Source organism: Corylus avellana, chromosome ca8 (genome assembly GCF_901000735.1).
Source record: "Corylus avellana chromosome ca8, CavTom2PMs-1.0".
NCBI lineage: Eukaryota > Viridiplantae > Streptophyta > Magnoliopsida > Fagales > Betulaceae > Corylus > Corylus avellana.
This window is the reverse complement of record NC_081548.1, coordinates 11533424-11544472: the sequence shown is the minus strand read 5'-3', so window position 1 is coordinate 11544472 and position 11049 is coordinate 11533424. Positions and strand designations below refer to the sequence as shown.

The 11049-nt window shown below is 35.0% G+C and overlaps 1 protein-coding gene across 5 annotated transcripts; it reads left to right on the top strand.

The window, feature by feature from the left end:
- Positions 1-2860: 2860 nt before the first annotated feature.
- Positions 2861-10683, top strand: LOC132189681 (protein tesmin/TSO1-like CXC 5). 5 transcript variants are annotated; one of them, XM_059604447.1, is made up of 10 exons: positions 2861-3101; positions 3228-3613; positions 4684-4791; positions 5487-5664; positions 6869-7216; positions 7850-7908; positions 8002-8096; positions 9119-9139; positions 9304-9726; positions 10196-10683. In XM_059604447.1, the coding sequence occupies exons 2-10, from the start codon at positions 3231-3233 to the stop codon at positions 10450-10452; spliced, it is 1872 nt and encodes a 623-aa protein (XP_059460430.1). In that variant the 5' UTR covers positions 2861-3101; positions 3228-3230; the 3' UTR covers positions 10453-10683. The 5 variants fall into 5 exon arrangements, with proteins under 5 accessions (XP_059460430.1, XP_059460428.1, XP_059460427.1 ...); XM_059604445.1 differs by having other exon boundaries at positions 2861-3135; positions 10196-10682; XM_059604444.1 differs by having other exon boundaries at positions 2861-3135; positions 10174-10311.
- Positions 10684-11049: the final 366 nt, after the last annotated feature.

Genomic DNA, 11049 nt, shown 5'->3' with positions numbered 1-11049 from the left:
TTCACCGATAAAGGATTTTGGATTCCCTCTTGGAAATGGCTTTCCTACAATGTTTCATGTGATTACCCAATGTATTGAGGTTATTTCAATCGATGATAGGTCTCACTCTTTGATATATCAAAACAACCTACATGAAACATCTGAGTCCACAATTTCATCAGAATTTATAATCAAAGTCGTAAGTTGTTTTTTAAGGAGTTATTGTCTTTTCCTAATAGACAATATCTTTATAAAAAGACGACTTCTTGGTCCGTTCAATGCCTTAGGGTCTCGGCACCTACACATCAATCCGAAGTCACCGCTTCGCTTGATCAAAGTAGATCACCAAGATTCGATGTGTAACAGTATTACTTAAAATGGAATGCTTAGTTCCATCTACTGACTGCGAACTTTATACATTTAACGATACAAGGATTATGGACTAACACCTTGTGGGATAACCATGTTACTCACACCCATAGCCATATTCAATGTAATTCTAGGACCTTTCACATGCATAATAAATATGATGAACTTGGTAATAAGCATGTAAAAGACATTTTATATGTCATATGTTCAAATCATTTAATTAGTGAATATAACATATATTCATTACAAAATTTAAATGTCAACACAGATATAAAAATCATTGGGATTCATGCCACTACCAATCACAAGATGACAATGATCTAGATGACAAGATGATCGAGATCTGCTTCTCCTCCTCTCTCTCACTTCCGCTATGCAAAATGAAGAATGAAGATGATGGCACTCTTTTTTGTCTGAGTGAAAGGGTAGGAATTTCATATGGAAGGAAAATGAAAATGGAAATGGGGACTCGTGAAGGAGAGAGGACAAAGATGCCTTTTTTTTTTTAATTATTATTATTATACAAACCATTGGGTAGCTATAGTGCTACCTATGGCCGTAAATAAATCAGTTTGTTCGACATCCCACTCTATACTTGTTCAGTTTTGCTCAACCTGAACTCAAGCTCAATTTTGTACAAATCCGCTCATTACTGTAGGAACCTACTCGATTAGTAAATAATACATACCTGACTTGCTCAAAAAACTCAATAAGGGCTCGCGAGCTTAGCTCGTTATATATATATAGAGAAAGAGAGAGAGAGAGAGAGAGAGAGAAGTACTAAGGAGTCAAACAAATGAACCGAGAAAAATTGTCAAACTGACGTGACAATTGGTGGGTGGCAAACAGGGGAGAGAGAAAGCGATTTTTTTCATAAAAAAAGCTTGCCACATCAGTTTGGAAATTTTTTTTGGTTCATTTGTTTCTCTAACACTTCTCTATAAAATATATATTAATATATTACTAAAAATTTGTTATATTAAGTATATATATTAGTGAGTAAGTACTATGTATTATATATGTTACTTAATATTTATATATGTGTGTAGTAGTTAACATACTAACTAGTTAGCTCATAAACTAACATATTATCTAGTTAATTAATATATACTAATTAAATAAGTAACTTAGTAAATATAATTGACTACATGTTACTCAATATTTCTATGTATGCTATTTATGTTATTATATATTTGTGTATTATATATTAATATTAACATACTAACTAGTAGAGCATCTCTAAGAGAGTAGCCAAATGGCTCATAGCCATTCTTCATCTCCAACAAAATAGTCAAATTAGCTTCTTGTTTTTTTTCAAGTATAATTATATACTATACTTGTACTATAGTTAATTTGTTATACATAGTATACTATACTTATAACTTGGTCACATTATACATATAGTTTCTAATATCTACTTATATATAATGACATATTGTTAATTTGGTACCTATAGACTATAGTTATATGCTATATTGCATAATATGTCTATGTATGATACATTTATATTATAGATAAATGTATAGGCATTCAAAAATTCAGGTTTGAGCTTCGCTGGGATCATACATTAAAAACTTTAATAGCATAGCTCAAACTTCCAACGAGCTAAGCTTGAATACATATTTCATAGCTCGGCTCGAATAAGCATCCTTTTAAACAAGCTAGTTTTGAAATTCTATAGCTCGGCTCAGCTCAGCTCGATTACAACCCTATTACACTAGGTAGCACTGTAGCTACCCAAGGGTTTAGGAAACATATAGGGAAATTGACATAGTGAAGGAAATGGGCTATAAGGTGTCTGTCGCTAGATGCTAGTACTCTAAACAAACAAACAAAACAAAACAAAAGAAAAAACCGACGGAAGCAAAAGTGCCATTAATATTATTTTAATATAAAAAGTCTTTCTTTTTCTTATATCATTTATTTGAAATAATATTTAAAATGGCTTTTCTTTCCTCTAACATTTAATTTTAAAAAATATTTAAATAATGTAAGAAAATGATAAATGAAGCTATTATGAAATTTCTTTAAATAAGAAAATATCTTAGTCATATTTTTGGTCCGGTCAAAACTTGAATCCATTCAAAATGGTCATGATCATTATATTTTCGTGTTCTCTTTTTCACAAAAACAAAAGGAGTCCTTGTATCCATCAAAAAGTGCCTTGCGAAATCGCACGTACTTTCGTAGATATCCATACTTTCAAATATCGTCCGTTGATTCATACTCCAGGTCAAGTCAGAATCTAACGCAACCGTACACGTTTACAACAAACCAAAACCCACCACCCTTTTAGACTGGATTACCGCCAAAATCCACTCACGTCACTTTCCCAGGGAAAAACCTATGTCTCCCAATCCAACGGCTGCAGACAGTTCATTCCTCTTTAACCGAATCTCAGCCGTTAAATATTCCTTTCAATTTCGTCCGTCCAATCGCCCAATATTCTCATCGAACCCTCTAATTTCATCCAAATTCAATTTTTCAAAACCTGGAGAGGGAGAGAAAGCAGGCTGAGAGGAAAAAAGCCTTAGCTACTGCCGAAGCTGCAAAGCGTCTCGTTAGCTCTCTTCACCGACGACCGTACGACTCCACGGCTTACGATTCCGATCCAAGTCGCCTATCGCCGGCGACGCGTCTTAGATTCTGGCCCTAACAGGAACTCGAAAACGACACTGTTTTCCTGTCAGTCCCGTGGCCAGAGGATTCCGGGCGCGTGCGTTCGTTTCCGGCGACAATTGGACTAGAAAACGGTGGCGTTTCATCGTTTCAATGTCAATGTTCTAAGTATTAAATTTGTTTCCGAATTTTAACAAAGTGAATTGTGTATTCGATTAAATAGATTCGGATTTATATTTTTAATAATTTTATTTGAAAAGGAAATGGAGCAGGACGAGAAGAATTCGGATTTTCAACCGAAAAAATTAGCGAGGCAATTGGATTTCACAGGCGCTTATAGGGGCTTGGCGAATGTGGCTTTGCCGGAATGCCAAGACGCGCAGAAACAGTTAGAATCTGAGTCTCAGACACAATCGCATTCGCAGTTAGAGTCACGTAGGCATCCAGAACCGCAAATAAAATCGCCGGAACACTCGCAGCTGCAGCTGCAGCCGCAGCCACAGCCACAGCCACAGCAGCCTCGTTCACCGCTACAATTGCAGCAGCAGCCACTGCTGCCGCAATTACAAGGGCGGCCGCAGCTAGGGCCGATGGTGAACCGGTCCCATCCAATGTATAAACTTTCGCCACCAACATTGCAAGCTGCGTAAGTCTTTCATGGAATATTTATAGTCTGTTAAATTTTTATTTTTATTTTTCCAAATAAGTAATTTTAGATTTGGTTTGGGAGTAGAGTCTTCTAGTTTAAAAATTCAATCAATATGAATAGTTATTTCATTCATCTATGCTCAAGATTTGGTTTTCTATGGTTGCGTTGATACAATAATGGGATCTATTAATGTCAATGTTGATGTTGGAGATCGTAAATTATGCCACCTAAAACTTCGAAGATAGAGATTTTGATTTCAACCAAAAATTTTATTTTGTGAATAGAAAATTATCCAAAATAGGTATGGTATGTTTATATGGTAAAAGTGATTGCTATGGAGTATCTACTACATTCATAAGCATGTCATCTGTAAGATTCAGATATATTATTATGATGAAAGTCAATAATTAATAATTTCGAGAACCTTACTACATGTCAATCAACTGTTGCAAAAGATGTTTCGGTACTGAGCAAGAATTTGGCAAGGTCTTTTTGTGGCAGATGGCAGCTAGTAGATGTAAAGAAAAAAAAAAAAAATCTTTTTATGATATTTCGAGAAATCTTTGAAGAGAATGATTAATTTTTCAAAAAAATTTAAAATTAACCATATGATCTGTGCATCAAATGAGCTAAAACCTCAAGAGGGAGAGAAAGCAGGTGGTTTTCAACCCTGCTCGTGAAATCCTGTTCATCGCCCAGGTGCACTAGTAGTAGCTTTATTACCTGTCATGAAAATGTTATTATTGCTCCCTTCTCGTTGGGCATAGATCCAGCAGCGAGAGCAAGTCTTCTCACCACCCTACACGGGATTTATTTTACTTCAAGCACTGAAGATAATTGACCTACCCAATCGTTCACATTTTTGTTAGTAAAAAACTTAATCTATATGATGTGACTTTCTTCTTTAACCTATACGATATGAACTGCCCAGTTCTTCGCATTTTTTGTGTGTACATGCTTTTAATTATGTATGGCTTTGCTTCTTCATGGAAACTTTTCATACAATTATGAAGTTCAGTTGTATTATCTTGTTCTTTTAACCTTTGTACATGTTTCTTTTTCTTCAGTAAGCAAGAGTCCCCTACATCGAGACCGCGGGCTAACATTGAGGCCAAAGACGGCACTCCAAAGAAAAAAAAGCAATGTAATTGCAAAAGTTCTCAATGCTTGAAGCTGTAAGTACGCATTTTTAGCTTGACATACACTTGTTGGTAGCTTTGATTCTTGTGATTATGCCCTCTTTCTATATTAAGTTGTTCTTGTGATTAAAAGTGGGATAGATGCAAAATTGCTCAACAGTGGCATGACACAAGTCAGAATATATAATGTCTATACAAGTTCCCTTTCTTGAAGTATCATATGCATGAGAGTAAAGGGTTTTGTAGTGATTTTCCGCCTCGATCTTCACCATCTCCTCTCTCTCTCTCTCTTATTCCCCGTCCCCCTTCCCCTGCTAAAAAGGGCACCTTTTTCTTATCTTTCACTATGATAGAGTTTTTAGTGGTCCATTAAAATGGAAATGAAATGATACAAGCCAAGACTTCTTAGAAGGACACATACATTCACAGAACGCCCATGGAGTTGTAATCAAGTTTTCCACTTACCCATGGGTGGAAAACCACCTCTATTCCTCTCCTACATGTGATCTTTTTTTTTTTTTTTTTTTTTCAAATGTGTCTTTGAATGAGTTTAGTTGTAAATAATGTTGAGTTTCTGAATCCACTTTCCAATACATAATTTAAAGGAGGGCAACTTCTTGGAGTCTTAGTGATTTATTGTTGACAACTTTTTAGCTTTCATGCCTTATATATGTGGTGCATCATTTTTTCTTCCTACTAATTTTAAAGTAGTAAATTTTCACAATTGTTAGGTATTGTGAGTGCTTCTCTGCTGGAATTTATTGTGATAATTGCAACTGCATAAGTTGTCAGAATAATGTGGAGAATGAGGCTGCTAGGCAGGAGGCAGTTGTTGCAACCTTAGAGCGTAATCCATTTGCATTCAGGCCTAAGATCGCGTGTAGTCCTCGTCGATCTCGGGGTAGTATGGTACATACTCTGATTCCAACTTGTGCAATAGATTGCTTGATCAGTGCTCTTCCATTGGCTTTAACTGAATCAAATGTTGACAGGAGTACCTTTCTAAAGTAGTTTGATATATACTAGAAATGTCATGTACGTGAATCTATGCAGAGATTTTGCACTTGATTTTTTTTTATTGAGAAATGCTATTCATATTCCCACTCCCATACTCCCAAGTTCATACTCCCTGATGTGGTACTAAAAATTACCATTAGATTTTAGATGAATCACTGTTAGATTTTGGATCCAATAGTGATTTTTAATGCCAGGTGAGTGTGCACTTGGAAGTCGGGGAGTGGGAGTGTGTGTAACCTTTCTCTTTTTTATTACAGTTTTCCATGTAGCTTTTAGTGGTCTGTTTAGTCCTCTCTACATTTTTATAACGGTTTTAGCTATCATGTTTAGTCCATCAACCAGATTAAGTGCAGATATTATTTTTTATTTTCATTTTAAATTCTCTGGAACTCCAACATGAGGATCTATTTAAAATTTTGCCTCATGATTTTATAACATGCAAGAGTGCTCTATTTAATTGTCTTGACATAAAGACGTAGAAAAATGGACACTTCTAATGAAGGTCTTGTCTTGCAAATTCAAGATTCTTCCTTTGTCACACCTTTTCCTTGTCTAAAAGCTACAAGCCTACAATGTGAACAACGGATGTAATCATACTACTACGCTTATAATAAGGGGGCCTTGGCTCTGTAACTTTAACTGAAGGGCATATGTTTTTTTCGTTCTGAAAGGTCAGGTTGACACTTTGCTGTGCACTTGTGTAAATAAAGTCATAAATGATTTTTTCTTAGTTAGGAATTCCTTTCTGATGTTTAAAAATTATTTTGTAAGTTAACTTGAAATGGCAAAGTCAACTGAGATTGAACTGCGTGGGTTAGTCAAATAGACCAACATGTTGCCTTTTCCAGCAAATGGTTTGGCTTGTTCAGAGAAAGCTTTTTTTTTTTTTCTTTTTGGTCATAGTATCTGGCTTTTTGAAGGGTGTATTTTGTATCGCTGCAAAGACAAATAAAAAGGAGGGCAAAGTGTTGATTCATTGAGCAAAATGAACTTAATTTTTATAAAGAACAGTATTTTTTAAGGTCAACCAGTCAAGCATACAATCTTTATTAATTGTAGTTGGCATTGCATTGATTATGTCTTAAAAAAAATCTAGGATGATTCAGCAGTGGTGGGAAAGCACAGCAAAGGATGCCACTGCAAGAAATCGGGCTGCCTCAAGAAGTACTGCGAGTGCTTCCAAGCCAGTATTTTGTGTTCTGAAAACTGTAAATGTGTGAGCTGCAAAAATTTTGAAGGAAGTGAAGAAAGAAGCGCTCTCTTTCATGAGGACCATAATACAACAATCTACATCCAACAGGCAGCCAATGCGGCCATTAGTGGAGCCATTGGATCCTCCGGTTATGGGATCCCTTTGGCATCCAAGAAGAGAAAATATGGGAAACTCTTTTCTGGGATAGCAGCCAAAGATCAATCCATTCACACGAGTCCACAATGTCAACAGGTACACTTTCTTAGGATCCTTGAATATGAGATTATATAGGTTGATCTTTATCTGTTCAGTAGGTCCTTAGTGAATGTTCATTCTATATTTAATTTTTGTGCTTTTTTTTTTTGGCTCATTTGATTAGCAACTTTGAATCTGTAGACCTATTTTTATTTTTATTTTTTATCATTAGTGATACTTGAAGGGACATAAGTTATTGAATCATTTAATTCTCTTGTCAAGTAATTCTAGTTCCTGTACGTTATGACTGTATTCCAAATTTAAATATGATTTTGTGTAGTCGCACTCTTTTGAAAGGAATAGTACTAAGAAGATCTAGAAAACTTGCGCATGTGCTAGGTTTGAGCCCCTCTTTCACGCATTTTATCTATTAAAGTTTATTTACTTATCAAAAAGAAAGGAACACTTGATTTTGTAACATCCTGTTTACTCTCATTTTGCTGTAAGCCCTAGTCTCTCTCTCTCTGGAAACAAACTGTGGAAAGAACTACTGATTTTCTCAGAGTTCTCTTTAATCTTATTTGCTATAAGATTCCTGGGTTTTTTTTTTTTCTTTATCCTTTTTTCCTTTTGCTACTCCATCTTCTCAGTGAACAAAATGTAATAATTATTTTTTTAAAACTTTGTCAGGAAAATAATTTAAAAGCTTCTGTGGCTTCATCTCTGTTATCTTCAAAATTTAAGTACAGGTAGGCATATTTTGTCTCTTTTCTGCACATACTTAATGATATTTTTCTTATCTCTTTTCGCAAGCTAATTGTCGTAACTTCTCATGGTTGAAGATCTTCATTGGCCGGCATCCTCCAACTACAGGACATTAAGGATCTTTGCTCACTTTTCGTCGTACTTTCAGACAAAGCTACAAAGACACTTGCAGGTTGTGATTAAAGCACAGAAATAGATAGAACTTTTACTGGCTTGTTTATAATTAAGGTTGCTTCAAACATTTAGCTTTTTAGTTGACCAAAATGGCTATGATGACTAAATAATTATATGTTTCTATGTCTACAAAACTTGGTAGTACTGCCATAAAGTAGTTTTCCTTTCTATGATTAGTAGATTTCAAAAAAACTTCTACCATATTTTGCTAGTCCTTGCTGATATTTTACAATTGTGTTTACTCTACTCTTATGTTGGAAATGGAAGTTCTGCTATATCTGTGTATATATATACACACAAAAAAGTTTGATAAGATTTTACAAAAAATTAGGTAAGATTTTTATAAGGCATCACTTCTGTCTATTCCGATATATATATATTGCTGTTTTCTGTATTATTTGTCCTTTATTTTATTTTTTAATTTTATTTTATGGGTATTTTTGTTATTTTTGGGGCGGACATTGCAAGATTGATAGGGTATAGTAACTAAATTGAAAGATCGTAGGGACATTGCAACTTGGGTGGTAGATTGAGATGGGTAAGTGTAGAGTTTCCTTATAAAGTCTTATGAAAAGGATTAGTCTGAGACTACCCATGATTTCTTGTCTTTATTTTTTTTTTCTTTGTACTTGCAAGAATGGAGGGGTTCTCCACCCACCCCCCACCCCATGGTGTCTCATCAATACCTGCAATATTCTTCCTTTTTGTGTTTTCCAATTTTTTTGTTCTGAATATATTATGATTTATGGAATGAATCTTACAATCCAAATTATTAACCCAAAAACTTTGAAATTAAGAAATTACTTCGGAGTGGTATTTTCATATTGAACTTGGGATAAGTGATTTACATGTCAAATCGATAACATCCTACAACATGGTTACTTTCAATCTGTTCTTTGGGATCTTAGTCCAACATCAAGTATATTTTTTTCTCATCATTTTTTTTTTTTTACCATTGGTTTTATTCCTTTGTAGTTTAATGAAAAAATCTCAAAGTTTCATTTTGATTTTTCTTTCCAGAGGCGACCATACAGTGGACAGGTAGGAAAATTGGTCAATACAAGCATTTAAAAGATCTGTTTGTGAGCAACCTGTATGTTTGTGTTATAGCAAAGTAGTATATCATACTGAAAAGGGGTTACATATCTCCCTCCCCCCACTCTCCCCCCTCTATTGTTTAATCTGTATATTTTTAACATTTCCAGAAAAAAGTGACAAATTGGATAGGCAAAAAGAGGGGGAGAATGTTGAAATTTCTATTGATTTATCCACTCAAGAGAGCAGAGATGGTAAAAAAGGACACATTAGTCAGAACGCAATTTCTGATGACCGTCTGAGTTGGAATCAAGTGGACAGAGATGGAACCAGTGATTCGGGATCTGATGGAACTAATATAGATGATGGTAGGCCAATGTCTCCTAGAACGCTTGCATTGATGTGTGATGAACCAGATACAATATTTATGGCAGCTGGGTCACCAGATGGGGTGGCGGGCCATGGTCAAAACACGAGTCAGAAGTCATCTAATGGGCATGTCTTCACAAGACTTTATGCAGAGCAGGAAAGGCTTGTTCTGACCGGGATCCGGGATTTTCTGAACCGGCTCATAACTTGTGGCAGCATACAGGGTAAGTTTCTAGACTTTACAATTCCTTAGTTGTTATTGTGAATCTTGAATATGGGTTTTCTTGAGTGCTAAAGAAGCATGGTCCAAAAGGTTCAGTTCCTTCATGAAATCAATTGGAAGTCCTATAAACGCAAGCACGCCCAATATTCAGCTTATTGGGTATTGTAAATTAATGAGAGCTTGTCACTTAATTGCTCCCTGTCCTCTCCTTTAACTCGAGTGGATCTTCCACTTGTTGTTGATATAAATAGGTGTTTTTTTTTTTTTTTTTTTTTTAAATGGTAGTATCTGAATTAATGAATGTGTGGAGAGTATGTGTCTGTATGACCAGCGGTCAAAACTTTTGGATTTTGAGTGGTTTGAGTTCAAGGAATTTCTTAAACGTTGGGTCCTTTGTTAAGTTTGTATCCTAGAAACTCATTTTTATTACTAATCTAATAAGAAACAGTTGTTTTTCTATCACTTTGCAGAGACAATGCCTTTACCATTAGCCAAAAATGATATGGGAAGCCAACAAAGACCCGCAGAAAATGGAAAGGTAAAATCTGGCAGTGAAACGGCAAGTCATAAGGAGGTATATGACAACGGCATTATAAAATCTCCTGTTACCCAACTGTCTCCAGAAGCCATTGCAGTCACTTGTTGTAACAAAGACCTGTCTTTAAAGGTTGGGTTGCCTGATGGAAATGGGGAAAAGATAGAACCAATTACTGATAGGGAGTCGTAGCTAGAGAATGAAAAATTAAATTATATATATAATTTTTCTCATTGAAATTCACCCATGGTTTACTGCTCGCTTAGAAGTTGAATCTAGGTCCTCTTGTTAACATGTTCTTGTTTGAAGAATTAATGTATCTAGTCCCTTTGGTTGATATAACATTTATATAATCATAATGTTAGAATAATTTATATTCTATATTCTATATTCTATTCCTTTCCATTGTAGGGTTTATTTCCTACTTTACTTAGTCTAGGGTTTTTTGTTCACTATCCATTATTTCTTTATAAATAGAGATCTATTTAATATTGTTTTATAACAATTTAATACTTCAACATACAAGATGTAGTCCATACGTCTTTTTTTTTTATTATTCTCATCATATATTTCTACAAGGTATCAAATGCACTTTTTTGTAGCCTTCAACAAATGTCTTTGATGTTTTCTTGGCGTTCTCTCCAAAGATCTTATTGTTCAGGTAATCCAAACGCGCTGTCACGTGTCTCCGTTTGTGCTGTCAATCTCTTCCCAATCTTTCTCGGACTAAATTTTATAAATCTAAAACTAGAATTAGGTCTATAAGGTATAATAGATCTATCAATTTGT

Excerpts from the sequence above, each read along its gene's own strand:
- LOC132189681 (XM_059604447.1), top strand. The coding sequence starts at position 3,231 with ATGGAGCAGGACGAGAAGAATTCGGATTTTCAACCGAAAAAATTAGCG. Across the intron at positions 7,909-8,001 it reads TCTTCAAAATTTAAGTACAG|ATCTTCATTGGCCGGCATCC; the intron begins GTAGGCATATTT and ends TCATGGTTGAAG. Across the intron at positions 8,097-9,118 it reads AGCTACAAAGACACTTGCAG|AGGCGACCATACAGTGGACA; the intron begins GTTGTGATTAAA and ends TTTTCTTTCCAG.